Below are 18,476 nucleotides of genomic sequence, written 5' to 3'. Positions count from 1 at the left end.
CGACACAATATTCACTAGATATAACTTCATAAACATTGAGATGCGTGAGAAAACATTTTAAGCTGTTTTATACATACATCGTTTAAAGAATGTGGGATGAAGCTACTGATTGTTAACTGTAAGCAAGAATGTTTGTTAGGCAAATGCAAGATAACAAAAAACATGTATCAACCAAGCAAATTTTCCCTGTATTTAATCCAAATATAGTATTTTACCAAATAATCATCCTTAAAATGAAAGTTTTAAATATTCCTTTTGGCTAATTGGTTTTCAATTGCACTTCATACTACTGAAGCTACTTTTAATATCTCTGCAATATATTTCTATTGAAACATCACTTTCAGTACTGAGCGAAGCTAAAACCTTGTACCTCGCTAATAGAAACATTTTTGCTTTTATTTAAATTCTATATTTATTGACGAATAGAAATGTGAATTAATACATACTGCACCATAATTTTAGAAGTCTGCCCAGGTTAAGCAGGCACGGTAGCTCAACGTGTTCGATCAGAGAGCTGGATGGCCCTCTGTAATAAAAAAATCTAAGTGAAAGGACCAACAACGAACTCGAACGGATGTCATGTGACATCCGCAAAGACCAAACACAACGAACAAAAGAAAAAAAAGAGAAATAAAAGATACCTGAATGGCCAGGGTGAAGGACTGCCGTCCTAAGGGGCCCGGGTTCGATTCCCGGCTGGGTCGCTCCGCTCAGTAACTAGGTGTTGTGTTGTCTTTATCATCATTTCATCCCCATCCGGCGCTCACGTCGCCCAATGTGTAGTCGAATGTAGTAAGACCTGTAGGAAGGCGGCCGGACCTGCCCCGTAAGCGGCCTCGCAGCCAATGACGCCAAAAGCACATTTCCATAATTTTTAATGAAAATGTCTCCTATTTATTTTCAATTACGTGTTGTGTGAAAATAAATTAAAATTTGATACAGACGTGCGAAATGCCTGTTTATTAAACGGAAAAAGTAATGGTTGAGGTTCACTCAAATGAAACCAGGTCAATGCGTCTACCTTTGCCTTACACGTAAGGTGGCACCAGGTAACTGCGCGTATGGTGGTGCCATCTATTGGTAGACACATGCGCGCCCACCGTTTTTTGTTGCACTGCGCCAGTGTGATTTCACGCTGAAGACAAGGTGGTCACACAAGCTATGGTCCACTACCGAACACGCAGGCGAGTAAGCAGGAACAAAGAGGAGTGATTCGATTTTTGGCGGCGGAGGGAGTTGGAGGCCGTGAAATCAAGCTACTTTACACAACCTTAGACGAGCCATCAAGTCGAAACGCTGAGGCATGTTGTCCAACAGCGTTACCCTCCCGCATGATAACGCCCGCCCACACGTGGCCGATGCGGTGAAGACGACATTGAAGCAGTTTCTGTGGGGTACGCTGGAACATCAACCGTACAGTCCCGACCTTTCACCGTGTGACTTTCAATGGTTTGGACCTCAAAAACAAGCTAATCGAGGACATTGATTCGCAACGGATGACGAAGTCGACATAAAAGTTTTCTGGGTGTGGTACCGCGTCATAATAATATAAAAAAAAAACTACTGCTGCTGGAGAAAAACCAACGTTTCGGCCACGGTTGCACCGGCCTTCTGCTGGGTCTAATGGTACGTTCTAGCTCCTTTATTTGTTGTTACTGTTCACTGCGCATGCCATTGCGTCAGAATTTTAAAAAGGTTGTTAGTTTCGTTGGTCACTTAAGGAAGAAGCAGAGGGAACTTTATTTTAATAGGTTGTTGCGGTGGAGGGAGAACGTGACCTCTGTTGTCTATTGGCTCAAGTGTACCATGATTGGTGGCCACCGTCGAATGAGAAGTTTGCTGCTGTTTACCAACTGCTGGACGTCGGCCGCGCGGCGGCAGCTGTTGGACTCTGATTGCTGGCAGCCAAGATGGAGCAAGCCTGAGTCCATCCTCCCTGTTCATGTTGTTAGGGGTTTAAGTGTTTTGATGACCTCTCTAATTTTGCGTTTCGTCATAATTGGCTGCTTGGCCAACATACAGGCTTCGCTGAATTTTATTTCTTTTCCGCGGTCTTGCTGATGTTCTGCCACTGCGGATTTGTTGTGTTGCCCTAGACGAATATAGCGCTCGTGTTCCCGAATGCGCGTTGCTATTGACCTACCAGTCTCGCCGATTTATGCCTCTCCACATTCGTATTCCGCCTTGTAAACGCCTGCAGTGTGTAATGCATCCACCTTGTCCTTAGTGGAGCCTACCACGTCCTGGGTCCTAAGACCACTAGAGAAGACTGGAAGCACCCCAACGCGGCGAAGGTGTTTTCCTATTCGGTCAGTAACATTTTTAACGTAAGGTAAGGCTGCAGTTTGTCTATTTCTTGCTTTTCTTTCTTACTTGTGTTCGTCGAAAAGGCCTTGTTTATCGACTAATGACTGTAGCCATTGGCTAGAGACGTTGTGCGTAGCCTTTTAAGCTCAGGTGTGGTGTTTTGAGCATCACTTACGCGCTGCGCATGGATTGCCATAGAACGGATGACAGAGTTCTTCTGCGCTGGATGTTGGTAGAGATTGGGCGTGCAGATACCTGTCTGTATGTGGAGGCTTGCAATATACTCTGTGCCCCAGTGTGCCCTCCGTTCTCCTGTGTATTTCGACGTCTAGAAATGGGATTGCACCATTCTTTTCTACTTCGTGCGGGAACTATCTTCCCATGCATGTTGTTCAAATATTCGTGGAACTTGGGTAGCTCCGTTTCACCATGAGGCCATATAGCAAAAGTGACGTCCAAGTACCTGAACCAGCAACGTGGGCGTAAAGGAGCTGAACCGAGGGCCGTTGCTTCAAAGGTTTCCATGAATATGTCGGCTGTCAGCGGAGATAGGGGAGACCCCATTGCTACGCCGTCTGTCTGCTCGTAGTATTTTCCTTGCCATTTGAAGTACGTTGAAGTCAGGCACAACTCAACCAGGTCGCATATGCCTGGCGGGACATACTCCTGAAGGATGCGTATAGTTTCATCTACTGGCACGTCGTAAATAGTGATTTCACGTCAAAGCTGACCATGATGTCCGTAGGTAAAATTTTTTCTCCCTTTAGACGTTCTATAAAGTGCGTAGAGTTCTTCACATAAGAGTCCGTCTTTCCAACTAGACAGTTTGCAGGCTAGATACTTTGCCAAATTGTAAGTAGGCGAATTGATCCCATTCATTATTGGCCTCAAAGGGTAACTATCCTTTTGTATTTTTGGAACACCGTAAATTTGAGGAGAGACTGGTACTCTGGATTACGAAGTGTGTGACTGGCTTCAGGGCTGGATCCGTCAGCAGCCTACTAGCTTCTTCAAGGATGGAATCGACCGGCTAGTGTCGCAATGGCATAAATGTGCCAACAGTTTTGGCGACTATTTTTGAGTATGTGTACTGTGTATAACTACTTTTTTGAGTTAATAAAATCGTTACCATTACTTTACATTAGTGACCGGGTTTCATTTGAATGCCCCTTATACATCTGGGAGACTGAACGAATACCCAATGACTGGAAAATATCGCTTATCCATCCATTAGGATGCATATAATTACCGAGGGGTATCCCTCCTCGCAGTGACATGTAATGTCCCGTCAAAAGCTTTGCGAAATAGATTAGAAAATCAAAAGGTGGAATACTTAACAGAATATAGGGAACATGTATTAAATCTAAAGTTATTTACGAGGTATGAGGGCCGATAAAGGATATTTCGTTTGAGGGAGTTGCCGCAGCGTATGTACAACTTAAGAACTACTGCGATGCAGGTGTATAAACACCGACATGTAGACAAGGGACCAGTGTGGCATTCGTGTCCTTCCAATGTGCGCGCGGTGAATGTGGAAAAGTGAACTACGTCGACGTAACTACCAAGTGCGTGCAAACAGGATCAATGTAATGTTATTATTTTCTTTACGGCTGAAGGACAAACACCGGTCGAAGCAGTCAGAGAATGAAGAATGTCTATAGGGCAGTAAGTCTGTCGGAAAGCTCTGTTGTGAAATGGTGCGACTAGGGGTGCTGTTGCTTCCTAATTACGCTACTGGCCATTAAAATTGCTGCACCACGAAGATGACGTGCTACAGACGCGAAATTTAACCGTTAAGAAGAAGATGCTGTGATATGATTAGCTTTTCAGAGCATTCACACAAGGTTGGCGCCGTTGGCGACACCTAAAATGTGCTGCCATGACGAAAGTTTCCAACTAATTTCTCATACACAAACAGCAGTTGACCGGCGTTGCCTGGTGAAACGTTGTTCTGGTGCCTCGTATAAGGAGGAGAATTGCGTACCACCACGTTTCCGACTTTGATAAAGGTCGGATTGTAGCCTATCGCGATTGCGGTTTATCGTATCACGACGTTGCTGCTGGCGTTGGTCGAGATCCAATGACTGTTAGCAGAATATGGAATCGGTGGGTTCAGGAGGGTAATACGGAACGCCGTGCTGGATCCCAACGGCCTCGTATCACTATCAGTCGAGATGACAGGCATCTTATCCGCATGGCTGCAACGGATCGTGCAGCCATGTCTCGATCCCTGAGTTAAGAGATGGGGACGTTTGCAAGACAACAACCATCTGCACGAACAGTTCGACGACGTTTGCAACAGCATGGACTATCAGCTCGGAGACCGCGGCTGCGGTTACCCTTGACGCTGCATCACAGACAGGAGCGCCTGCGATGGTGTACTCAACGACGAACGTGGGTGCACGAATGGCAAAACGTCATTTTTTCGGATGAATCCAGGTTCTGTTTACAGCATCATGATGTTCTCCGCCGTGTTTGGCGATATCGCGGTGAACGCTCATTGGAAGCGTCTATTCGTCATCGCCATACTGGCGTCACATCCGGCGTGTGGTATGTCGTGCCATTGGTTACACATCTCGGTCGCCTCTTGTTAGCAATGACGGCACTTTGAACAGTGGACGTTACATTTCAGGTGCGTTACGACCCGTGGCTCTACCCTTCATTCGATCCCTGCGAAACCCTACATTTCAGCAGGATAATGCACGACCGCATGTTGCAAGTCCTGTACGGGCCCTTCTGGATACAGAAAATGTTCGACTGCATCCCTGGCCAGCACATTCTCCAGATCTCTCACCAACTGAAAACGTCTGGTCGATGGCGGCCGAGCAACTGGCTCGTCACAATACGCCAGTCACTACTCTTGATGAACTGTGGTATCGTGTTGAAGCTGCATGGGCAGCTGTACCTGTACACACCATCCAAGCTCTGTTTGACTCAATGCCCAGGCGTATAAGGCCGTTATTACGGCCAGAGGTGGCTGTTCTGGGTACTGATTTCTCAGGATCTATGCACCAAAATTGCGTGAAAAACATGTCAGTTCTAGTATAATATATTTGTCCAATGAATTCCCGTTTATCATCTCCATTTCTTCTTGGTGTAGCAATTTTAATGGCCAGTAGTGTACGTATGTTCCCATACCGCAAGTGTCGTAACGCAGAAGTTACGCCAACTCAAGCTGGAGACACTCGAGCACCCGACCTGTAGTCCTCATCTCTCCTCATGCGATTACGCCGCCTTACGACCCTTGAAAAAGGCCCTGAAGGGTCGACGATTCACGTTGAATGAGGATGTGCAGCAGACAGTTGCGGACTTCTTCATACAGCACGACACGGTGTCATACCAAATCGGTATCTTCAACCTGGGGCGTCGGCGGGATGATTACCTCAATGCTCACGGCCATTGTGCCTGATTGGCATACCGATTCTGTGCTATGTCGCCTTCAAACGATAAGTTTCTGATCGCTCTTTACATAAGGAAGTTCGGGCACGAAATAGTAGCCTACTGTTCCATTGACAGAGAAGCAATGTTCAGTGCCCTACAAGAATTTGGAGTAATAAAACAATGTCAGTCACTGAGCAAGCTTTGATTAATACAAATTCCAAAATTAATTTTTTAGTTAAAGTGTCAAAAATTTTCTAACTTAAAGGACACGTAACGCGGGTTCATGAACTGTTTGCATTGTTACTCAATTGCGTTTTAGAGAAAGTCGTAAGAGAATTGAGAAACACCACAGAAGACGAAGGGAAAAACAAAGTGAAAGTTGGATGGAAGAAAGAGAACCTTGAAACTGATTTCTTAGTTTTTCGCTGATGATTTAACAGTCTTATAAGAGAACCTGTAAGATGCAACGAAACAGTTAAACATTCTCCAAGCTGTAGCAGAGAAACTGGTTTAAAATTTTTATTTTACGGAAAACCGTAAACATAACGAATGATAAAGGCGCGTGAAAATATATGGATCAAAATATGGAGAAATAAAGAAATATGCAAAATTTAAATACTTTGGAGAAAGAATCCAGCCAAACGCTCTGAAGAAAGTGTCCAGAAAAATGGAAATGGCATTCCACTTAACAAAGAACAAATACAATAAAAAATCTTATCTAAAAATACAAAACTGCGTCATTACAATGTGGTAATAAACACGGGGTGTATTGTACCTCAGAACGCCTCGCCATAACACCGCCAAACATTTAAATAATTTGGAGAAGAAGGAAAGAAGAATAGTTCGAAAGAAATTGGGTGCAAAATATGATAATGAGATTTAGAACTGGAGGAGCAACAAGAGGGAGTATGAGAAGACTGGGAATGTAACAGATCCAATGACAAAGGGGAGAATTACGTTTTATGCCCACTTAAAAAGAGTAGACAAAAAGAGTCAACTTCTTTGAGAAAGGAGCAAAAACACAAATTTCTTGAGGTATAGAAGTTAAAAGAGATCTATGGGAGTTGGGAGTAACAAAGATGCAGAACATAGACACAAAACGAGTGAATAGGTACAAAAACTCAAGGGAAGGAATGGGGCCAGGCAGAAGAGGAAGAAGAGAAGAACAAAGACCAAGAATGAAGTATTTTGAAGAAAAAAAAAAGGAAAATGATATGATATCATAGATCAGCTGTATGATGTGATCCTGAGTTAGACAAATTCGAATAATAATAATAATAATAATAATATTTTTATACACAATTTTAATTTATGCGCAATACTCATTTACATAGAAGCAGTAATTAGGAATAAAAAATAATAAGAATTTTGTTTTTATTTAAAAATTGTGACTCAGGATTTGTTTACTGACATTTCCATAATATAGAATTTAAACAAAAGTAATCGGAAATGCATATTTATGTGTTAGGATCATACACAGCGTACATCGCCCAACAACAACGTACCTCATAGTGGTTATTAAAGGCGACGACCGAATGTACTGCAATGGCACATGTAGTTCCACCGCATTCCCTCAAAATCCTGTGTGTCCGTTGTGCACTCTGGAACAGGCGGCGGGTGGTAAACAGCTTACACACCTGACCACCAGACATACTGTACACAACTTGCTCATTGCGTGTGTGTCACGTGATGGCCTAATGCATCACACCGGCGCATTAACTTGTTCCGCACGCATACAACTATAGCTGGTGTCAGTTGTCCATTGGATCAGACAGTTTGTTACGAGTCCACGGTGCGGTGTGTTATTGTGTAGAGTGCATGACACGTAATCAAAGATGGAAATTTGCAAGAGTTGGTACACTTGCCTTTAATGTATGCTGCGCGAGGACGTTGCCCCCGTAAAGCTGCGCGAATGTAGAGAGAACGCTTTCCCAACAAGCGTCATTGTAGCTGCAAGACGTTTATGATGATGATGATGATGATGAAATTTGGTATATGTGTGTGTGTGTGCGGGGGGGGGGGGGGGGGGGAGGGGCAACTGCGCGGTTATCAGCGCCCGTATAAATTCCCAACATCTGCTCAGTCCAGTCTCGCCACTTTCATGAATGATGATCAAATGATGAGTACAACGCAAACACCCAGTCATTTCGAGGCAGGTGAAAATCCCTCACCCCGCCAGGAATCGAACCCGGGACCCGTTGTTCGGGAAGCGAGAGCGCGACCGCGAGACCACGAGCTGCAGACTGAGAGAAGTCCATCTCTGTGGGTACCAACATAAGAGAGACTCGACAGAGAGACGGACAATGTTCGCGCCAAAGACATCTCCAAACACCAGACTTTGAAGAGGTGGTGTTGGGTCGTGTGGCCGACCACGCAGCAACAAGAAGCCGTCAACTTGCCTGTGAGGAGAGTTCTGGAGGAACAGACATTCCACCCATATCATGAAGAACGTGTGGAAGCACTAGGACCTACATATTTTGAGCCCGCATACTCTTCTGTCAATGGATTGTCTACCGCAGTGTTGTAGCGCCGAGCTTCGTACAGTTTGTATTGTTCACGGATGAGGTCTCATTCTCAAGTGATGGTGTTTTCAGAAGCCACAACAGTCTGGAGTGAGGACAATCCCCACACCGTCCCCATCGGTGACCACTATCAACGATTGTCTATTAACGTATAGGCGGGCACTGCCCAAGCTCGCCTAATAGGACCTTATTTCCTGCATCCTCGTTTGACTGGACGATGTTGCCTAGGGTTTCCGCGAGATGTGCTTCTACGGTTCTTGGAGACTGTACCCCTTGTTGTCCGCCAAAGGATGTCGTTCCATCACGACGGTACACCAGCATACTTCAGTGTTAATGTCCACAAGCGCGTGAACAGCACGTACCTCTCATCGTCGGATTGGAAGAGGGCGTCCTGTCCCATGGCTAGCGCGATCGCCATATCTCACACCTGTGGACTTTTTCGTCTGGGTTTACGGGAAGACGTTGGTGTAGGAAACACCCGTAAAACTGGATGAAGGCTTGCTTGGTAGTGTCCAAGCTCTCTGTCTCTTGGTACAACAGACACCAGGGGTCTTTGAGAGAGTACAACAGAACTTTTTGCGCATTTGTAATACAAGCATTGACATTTGCGGTCGTCACTTTGAACAGTTACTATGAGCTACTGAGCACCGTTATTATGCGATGTACGCTGTGTATACACTGGGCGTGAAGTCCCAGTACCCTCTAGTATCAAAGGCTGATTGATCTGGTCCGTTTTAGCACAAGTACATACTTATGCATTAAGTGTCCACCACATCGAAATGCTCCCCATCGTGCTGTAAACACATTTCCACATGCTTCCATGTTCTTCTTGACATATTTTTGAGCATGTCCGATGCTACAGTGCGAAATGCATCCTCAGCAGCACTCCGCAGTTCTTCGGTTGTAGCACAATGACATGCAGATGCATGTACCTCAATAACTTTCCATAAGCGGTTGTCAGGTATGGTGAGGTCAGGACTTCTTGGTGGCCATTTCAATTGAGCTGGTGTTGCTGTTGAACCACGGCATATCCACCGCCTTGGAATGTGTTCAATGAGGAACTCCCACATTCCTAGCGCGTAGTGAGGAGGCATTCCGTCTTGCCACAATGTTGTGCATTCTGTGAGTCCCCTTTCATAAAGCTATAAGCATGTTTGTTACATGTGTAAATAATATGCGCCATTCGCGGGCCCTTCAAAGAAGTACTGTCCAGGCAGACGTTATGATGTCACTGGTGCCAATACCATTATGTGATGCGGATTCTTTTCTACCTCGACTGTGTAGTGAGGATTCTCTTTGGCCCAAGCGAAAATATTCTTCGGACATGCACGTGAGCTGCGATAAATGGCACATTCATCCGAAAACATAACCTTGGCACGGTTCACTACACTTGGAAACGGAATTAACAAAGCACAACATGCTAAAACATGCTCATTCTGGTCTGCATCAGATTACTCGTTTACGAATGTCATTAGAAAACGTCTGACCATAAGGTTTTTTTTTTTTTCGTGTAATCTCGCACTGTTGTCTATCGAGATTCGAAGCACTTTTCCTTGTCGACGTCATAGGAGGCTGTTCAATCGAAGCAGAGACTGCGGCAAATACTTCTTCTCGAGTCTTCTTCCTTCCACCCTGCACCCTGTCTTTAACTCTACCAAAAGAAAAAGTGCGTCTTTCCTAACCCAGAAGTGGAGCCTTATTAAATCTTTCCTGGAATGCTCCCATAATCTGTCTCCTTGTCTGCCCTGTGTGTTGTCGATCCTGCAACCACACACTTGTTACTAAGCGTTCCTCAATACTGTAACTATCACTGCTCACATCTGCCATGACTACAAATCTTTTCTGCGACTGCGGAAACATGAACTCCAGCAAGTGATAAGAAGTAACGTAGCTAATACAATGAAGAGCCAAAGAAACTGGTACACATGCCTAATATCGTGCTGGGTCGCCGTGGACACGAAGTGCCGCAACACGACGTGGCTTGGACTCAACTAATGCCTGAAGTAGTTTAAGCTCAGAAGAGTGTTCCAGGAGGAACTACTGTAGCAGTTGTGGACTTGTGGGGTCTCGCATTGTCCTGCTGGAATAGCCCAAGTCCGTCGGAGTTCGCGATTACGCGAATGGGCGCAGGTGATCAGACAGGATGCTTACGTACGTATCACCTGCCAAAGTTGTATCTAGAGTTATCGGCGGGCCCATATCACTCCAACTGCACACGTCCCATACCATTACAGAGCCTCCACCAGCTTGAACTGTCCCCTACTGACATGCAGGGTCCATGGATTCCTGAAATTGCCTGCATACCCATACACGTCCATCCACTGGATACAATTTCAAACTACAGTCGTTCGACCAGGCAACATGTTTCCAGTCATCAACAGTCCAATGTCAGTCTTGACGGGCCCAGCCGGGGTCTAAAGCTTTGTGTTGTGAAATACTCAAGGGTACACGAGTGGGTCTTCGGCTCCGAAACCCAATTTCGATGATGTTTCGTTGAATGTTTTACGCCCTGACACTTGTTTATGGCTCAGCATTGAAATATGCATCAATTTGCGGAAGGGTTGTGCTTCTGTCACGTTGAATGATTCTCTTCAGTCGTTGTTGGTCCCGTTCTTGCAGGATCTCTTTCTGGCCGCAGCGATCTCGGACATTTGATGTTTTACTGGATTCTTGATATCTACGGTACACTCGTGAAATGGTGGTATGGGAAAATCCCCACTTCATCGCTACCTCTGAGATGCTGTGTCCCATTGCTCGTGCCCCGACTATTATGTCACATTCGAACTCACTTAAATGTTGATAACCAGGAATTGTAGCAGCAGTAACCGATCTAACAATACTCCAGACATTTGTCGTCGTATATAGGCGTTGCTGATCGCAGCGCCGTATTCTTCCTGTTTACATTGAACGGTTGCCTTCCCCGTTGTTATCTGTTTTCTCGCTCTTCCAATCTATGTTAGAGCATGCCGGTTGCATGTGTGCCAAGTCATCTCATATACACGCTGCTTACCCGCTTGGTTCAAAGCTCGGAAGGATTCATTGAAAGGGGACCGGCCTGAAGTTAATATTTGCTTGATTAGGTGATTATCATATTAAGATTTCGGATAACGCGGATGGAGGGCTCAAGCAACCAAGTGGGCAAGTAATTAATTACCACGCTAGGACATGATCTATATTCTCTATCCTTGTTAATTATCATTCCCGCCAGATTATCTTGACTTCAGTTGAGAAATAACGTTGTTGTCTACACAGGATGAGAGTGTTATGAATAGCCACTGAATCCATAAAATTAAATTCATATGATATATTTATTATTTACCCAGAAACTTTACAAATCTTATATCCATTTCCTTTACTCGCTACTTAAGCGATTTCATAATTGCAATTAACAAAGAAAAGATGGATAAATTCTATCTTATCTAGCACTGAAGGTGCCCATATTATCAGAAATCTATTCAACACTCTCTCGCACTGGAGGTGCTTATACAATCAGAAATCTGGTCTCGTTTATAATATCGTGCACTGGGAAAGGGGAGGGATCTACGTTGCTGCATCTGTAGCCCTGTCTCCTTGGACAGCGATTGAAATTCGTACCCCATGTTGTTACTTGGACCGAATCGATATGAATTAATGAACCGCGGTTCGGTTTCTCAATGGTAACTCTCTGTATTACTTCTCAGCACCGTTCCGTTACTCAAAATTATAGCGAAGATTCTTGGCGGGAAAACGGGGGTTGGGGATGGGGGGCAAAGCAGACATAAACATCTCTCGTATACACAAAAAACAATATCTTTAAAAATAAAACACCCTATAAAATTTGGCATACGCAAATTAACGATTTATGCCACACGCAAGCATCCTCACCGTCACAAAGAATGAACTGGTGCAATTCCCGTGGGTGATCGACACCAACGGCTAATTTTTTGTAGTTACCCCATTGTGCATTCTTGTTTTCAGTCTATATGATTATTCACACGCACAACCTATTTTTTACCAATTAGTTAGAACGTGGAACCTTCCCCAGGTTGCTGCTTGCAAATAGGGAAAATCATTAATCAAAAGATCCGTGCACAAAATTTATGAATTTTCCAAAAAATTGCGTCACACGCTTAGAGCCTTAAGTAACTCACACAAAACACACGCATATCCTAGCAGGTTTCACACGGAATCATGGTCTAAATTTCTCATCAGCAGTTACGACTACGTGTTAAGCCAACTAGGCTGCGTGAGGCCCCATGTTACTTTAACAAGACCAGTAAGAGATTTAAAATTGCAAAACGCTACTGCTAAAAGTGGAACTATATGGTTTTTTATACTCTTGCTGCTCTCGTGTGCTGATGGTACTAAGTGATTGCATTAGTACAAATGGATAACGTGAAACCCCATCCTCACCTCTGGAAAAGAAACCCTAACTGAAAATTTTAATTTTACAAGCAAAATTCCTCAAAAAAATGAATGGTCGTAATGACATGCTAACTACTTCCACCCTGAAAAAGAGTGGATTAATACAATAAATTATACCTCATCCCACAAAGGATTTGGCGGCAAAGACGGAGATCGCCCTCGATTATGTCCGCTCAGTTCAACAGCTCCCCCAGAGTGCCCCTGTCATGGCGGCCCTCACCGGTAGTTCTCCTGCGCCCTGGAGGGGAGGAGTACCAGTTACCATCCCCGAACTACCCCTGGCAAACACGTGCAACATCGCTGCCTTTATCCCAAATTTATGTTGGCACTAACTAACTTCTGCCTTGCTTCTAAGAGCAGAAGAACTCTTAACTCGAAGTTAATTAACCCAAGGCAAAGCAGTGGAATAAAGGAAAGGAAGTGCATTTATGTAATTATGAATTAAATAAACAGATAGTCCATTTCCTCACTCAAGTTATGACATTTCTTACATTTGGAAAAATAATGAAAATATCTCAAACATCTCTTGTTGTTGTGGTCTTCAGTCCTGAGACTGGTTTGATGCAGCTGTCCATGCTTCTTTATCCTGTGCAAGCTGCTTCATCTCCCAGTACGTGCTGCAACCTACATCCTTCTGAATCTGTTTAGTGTATTCATCTCTTGGTCTCCCTCTACGATTTTTACCCTCTACGCTGCCCTGCAATACTAAACTGGTGATCCCTTGATGCCTCAGAACATGTCCTACCAACCGATCCCTTCTTCTAGTCAAGTTGTGCCACAAAATCCTCTACTCCAAATTCTATTCAGTGCCTCCTCATTATTTACATGATCTACCCATCTAATCTTCAGCATCCTTCTGTAGCACCAGATTTCGAAAGCTTCTATTTTGTTCTTGTCCAAAACTATTTATCGTCCACGTTTCACTTCCATACATGGCTACACTCCATACAAATACTTTCAGAAACGACTTCCTGACATTTAAATCTATACTCGATGTTAACAAATTTCTCTTCTTCAGTAACGCTTTCGTTGCCATAGCCAGTCTACATTTTATATCCTCTCTACTTCCTCCATCATGAGTTATTTTGCTCCCCAAATAGCAAAACTCCTTTACTACTTTAACTGTCTCATTTCCTAATCCAATTCCCTCAGCATCACCAGATTTAATTCGTCTACATTCTATTATCCTCGTTTTGTTTTTGTTGATGTTCATCATATATCCTTTCAAGACACTGTCCATTCCGTTCAACTGCTCTTCCAAGTCAAATATCTATATCATTTAATATAAAGCGACCGAACAAGCTAATTATAATGAGATGGACCAAGCTGTTCCCTCTCAACATATCAAACTGAGTCAAATGGCTCTGAGCACTATGGGACTTAACATCTGAGGTCATCAGTCCCGTAGAACTTAGAACTACTTAAACCTTACTAACCTAAGGACAACACACACAGCAGGATTCAAATCTGCGACCGGAGCGGTCGCGCGGTTCCAGACTGAAGCGCCTAGGACCACTCGGCCACAACGGCCTGCCTTTCAACATATCTCTGTATTTGAATACGCATGCCTATACCAGTTTCTTTGGCGCTTCAGTGTAACAACATTTGCTACTAAACAGTGATTACACAGGTACGGGGGCTTCTCGGCTACTCTACATGTCCACAACAACAAATATGCTTTCCAGCCCTTTGGTGCCCTATCTCAATATAACCGGTTGTGGACCCACTGTTGCCTGTTTCTATTTGACCCAAAAGGTTTGAGACGCCCAGTATATTTTTTGGTGCGGGTCCTTGAGCTGCAGCGTAGATAACCTGCGTGCAAGTGCTACAGCGCCTGGGAGAGTGCACGTTCAGTATGTGCTCTTTGCAGTGGCGGACGCGTGGGCCAAGCCGGCACCAGGCGTGCTGTCTGGGAACACGCGGCTGCTGGGAGACTTCGACGAGTGCGTGGCCGCCGGGGGCCGCCTGTGCGTGGCAGACCTCGTCCCCAGAGCGGGAGGCGGCGGGGGCGGCGCAGCGCAGCTGCTGGCGGCGGCCACCGCGCACCGCGCCGCTCTGGAGGCGACGCATCGTCAGGTGAGCAAGCGAGACACCTCCCAGCACACGATTCCTGTCTCAATACGGGAGCGTGGATCGATCTTTTCTGAAAGAGTTTACTTTATTTACTAGCGATTCATCAAGAACATTAACACATCTAATCACACTAGGTTGCCAGGAAGTAAGTCATGGAAAATGAAATTAACTTTTAACAAATGTGAATTTTATTCCTAAAAGCTTTTCCAAAACATATTTAAAATTATAAGCAGAAAAGCACCCTCGAAATATCAAGTTACAATTTTATTTACAGGGCGAAGGAACAATATTAACAGTATGAGCCTTCGGGCTGAGAAGCTTGCCGGCTCCCAGCCGTAGTCATGACCGCTCACTACAACCTCTGAAAGAGTAGACTGGTGCAAATCTGCAACACATCAGATTACGTTAAACTAAAAAAAAATTTTAACAACTCACACAAACACGTAAACTATGCACCCCGCAAGAGGGATCGAAATGGTACAACACTCATTATTTTCCACCGAAAGTGCAATTTGTCTTTTTTTTTACGGTATAAGGGTGGCAACCTTATAACCTAAAATGACTATTTAAATAAAACCCATAAAATGCAGGCTTACATAAGATGTACAACATGCTCTACATTACACATATACCACCTCACAAGATGATAGGCAATATAAAGACATATTTCAGGAATTCGGCCTTTGAGCAATAAATTCGTTAACACCGAATCCGACAAACATGACAGAGGTAGCTATTAACGTATGGCACATTGACAGGGAGGGGGTTACTAAACAACCCGAACTGCTGCTTGCTCTAAACCTCCCCAATTCCACAAGAGAAAAAAGGACCACTCAGTTCACAATAACCACCTTCCCACGGGCGGCAAAACGTAGAATAATAGTCGGGCGACCCCAAAACAGCGGCTGGTGACCTCACCAAGAAAACAAGTAGAATTTAACAAGTAAATGAAACAACATATCTCCAACCACTTAACTTCTAACAAACTGGCGCAGCATCCCCAACGCTCTCCCGAACCGTCCGCTGCCAGCCGCTTCAAAGGACGCGGGAAGGCGCGCCGATCTCCCGTCTCACGGCGTCGCAGCTCGCCCCCGCCAGCCCGATGTCGTGGTTTCGCTACTGTTGCTCTCGTGTGAACCGCGAACCCACTACCCCTTTCTATACGGCGCTGCCCACTGGACTCACGTGGGAACCTCACATGCGTCGACGCTCAAGGCGGGCAAGTCATCTCCTGTCTCAGTGCGCGACCGACCAACCGATCGATCCAACTGCCAGTGACCGTTGCCCGAGCAGCTTGAGCAGACTGGCGGCCTAACGCGCAGACTCAGATGCAGGAACTCAGCCTCGACCGGGCGACCACTAGCTGAGCTCTGTTACTTGAGGAGTGGCAAGACTCTCATTTTGCCGGCTTTAAAGTTTGATCCAAACGACAGACATACTAGCACTCCGAACGATAGACAGACACTAACTGCCGCACAAATGCGAACGAGAGACATACCAACAACTGGTGACTCGAGACTGACCTAGCCTCACTGCGACTGACCGCATGCCGAGCTGATAGCGCCCCCTTAAATGCACGTGAACAGGCATCCTTTCCGCTTTCCCTCCAGGGGGGGACACCAAAGCTGCGATTATCACAGCGGCGCCACTGACAGAAACGGAGGGCGACTGCTTCACGCAACGCGCTGCAGCCCGCTCTTAAAAAAAAGAAATTTTTTACCACTGCTCATTCCGCTCCAATAATTTTTTTTCGGTTCACGTCTGAAGCATCAATACGAAAACATATAAATATTCACAGACTACATACTCTGAGATGACGAAAGTCACTAGATATCTGCTAATATCACATTGGAAATCCTTTTGCCCGACGTAGTCCAAAACTCGACGTGGAATAGGCTCGAAAAGTCGTTAAAAGTCCCCTGCAGAAATAATGAGCCATACTGCCTCAACAGCCGTTCGTAATTGCGAAGACGTTGTTGGTGCAAGATTTTGTGCACGAAATGACCTCATAAATGTTCGCTGGGATTCACGTCGGGCGATCTGGGTGGCCATTTGATTCGCTCAAATCGTTCAGAATGTTCTTCAAACCAATTATGAACAATTTTGGCCTTGTGACATGGTGCCTTGTCATCTATAAAAGTTCCATAGTTGTTTGGATTCCAGAAGTCCATGAATGACTGTAAATGTTCTCCTAGCAGCCGAACATAACCGCTTCCAGTCAATGATCGGTTCACACTCTGGCGTTAGGAACTTGCTTATTAATAATAGTGATGCTGTAACTGTTGGTTGGTAATATTTACTGACAAAATGCAACCTAACGCTAGATTGCGTACTTACGGCTATTCTGTGTGGCCGTTTTTTAGTACGACTTTAAAAGAGAGAGAGAAAGATTATTAATTGATCACCGATGCGTCGGTTCTCGATTGTGTTCAGGAGACGTACGGATTGATTACGCGAATAATTGACCTTTTGACCCGGGCTGCCTTCACACAATCAGAATCTTCGATGAAAATACCTAAGGGAACTATTTGAATATAAAAATGGAAGTGAAAGCAAATTAGAAATTAGTGGAATTTTGTAAGAGAAAGATTAACAGATCGGAAGTTGAACACATTAGTGGTCTCCCAAATATAATCGAGACACCGCGGCAAAGGGCGAACTTGTAACAAAGATCATATACAATTTGAACATCATTTTTGGTTAGTGAAAGAAAAGAATAAGAAGAAAATTACTGCGTCGTAAAATATTAATATATTTTGAACAAATCGGCTTCAAACTTCTACACATTGACAAATGCACAATAAATGCATGAATGACATCTGGTATTTCTTTTGTGTATGGCACAGTCCCGTAATCGCTGCTTTGTCAGTTCGTTCCTTCTTAAAATTAAATCGCCTTGAGTGTGCGTAAGTACATTGTATCCACACCCGAGTCACCGAAATGTTTGTTCGTCGTTTCACATTGTTTTTACACAAAATAAAAATACAACTTGTAGCAACGTCTTAACTTGTCGGCGACCAAAAGTACAAGGGGTAATGAAGTCTCTAGAATATTTCTTAACAAAAGATAGATTATTATTTCTTCTGGTTTGCAGATTATTGCTATCAAGCGCTGCGGCAATGATTTTAAATATCTGCGCCCAGTGGGTCATAGTGTTTATTTAGAGTATTTTGTCGCTGAATATAGGCGCACATTAAAAAAATCATCTCTTTACTCTCGCGCAGTGATGCTTAGCATCTTTGCGAACTACAGCTCGTTGGCTGCCCTTTTCTTATATGACAAATATCTCACATGCAAAGTAGCTGAAATCCAATAATAATACAACACCCCACCATACCGTTATGGACCCACCACCAACTTGCACGGTGCCTTGTTGACAACTTGGGTCTGTGGCTTAGTCGGGTCTACGCCACACTCGAAACCTACAATTAGATTTTACCGACTGTAATAGGGACTCGTCTGCCGGGCCACGGTTTTCCATACTGTCCAGCCGGTATGAGCCCAGAAGAAGTGCTGCAGGCGATGTTGCGCTGTTAGCAAAGGCACTCGCGCCGTCAGTCTGCTCCCATACCGCAATAACAACAAATTTCGCCGCACTGTCCAAGTCCCACAATAATTTCTGCAGTTTTCCCACACAGTGTTGCTTGTCTGTTAGCATCGACAACGCTACTCAAACGACGCTGTTCTTGGTCGTTAAGTGAATGCCGTCGGCCACTGAGTTGTCTGTGCTGGGAGGTAATGCCTGAAATTTGGTATTCTCAGCACACTATTTCCACTGTGGATCTCTGT

At 44.7% G+C, this 18,476-nt stretch overlaps 1 protein-coding gene across 1 annotated transcript in view; it reads left to right on the top strand.

Annotated features, from left to right (window-relative positions):
- LOC126273239 (O-acyltransferase like protein-like) overlaps nucleotides 1–18,476 on the top strand; it is a 245,407-nt gene that overhangs the window by 72,182 nt on the left and 154,749 nt on the right. The window contains exon 2 of the mRNA XM_049976783.1: nucleotides 14,485–14,690. Coding sequence (XP_049832740.1) covers nucleotides 14,485–14,690 — 206 coding nt within the window. The remainder of the gene's footprint in view (nucleotides 1–14,484; nucleotides 14,691–18,476) is intronic.

This window comes from Schistocerca gregaria, chromosome 5 (assembly GCF_023897955.1).
Source record: "Schistocerca gregaria isolate iqSchGreg1 chromosome 5, iqSchGreg1.2, whole genome shotgun sequence".
Taxonomy (NCBI): Eukaryota; Metazoa; Arthropoda; class Insecta; order Orthoptera; family Acrididae; genus Schistocerca; species Schistocerca gregaria.
The sequence above is the reverse complement of the archived record's forward strand: the minus strand, read 5'-3'. Positions and strand labels throughout refer to the sequence as shown.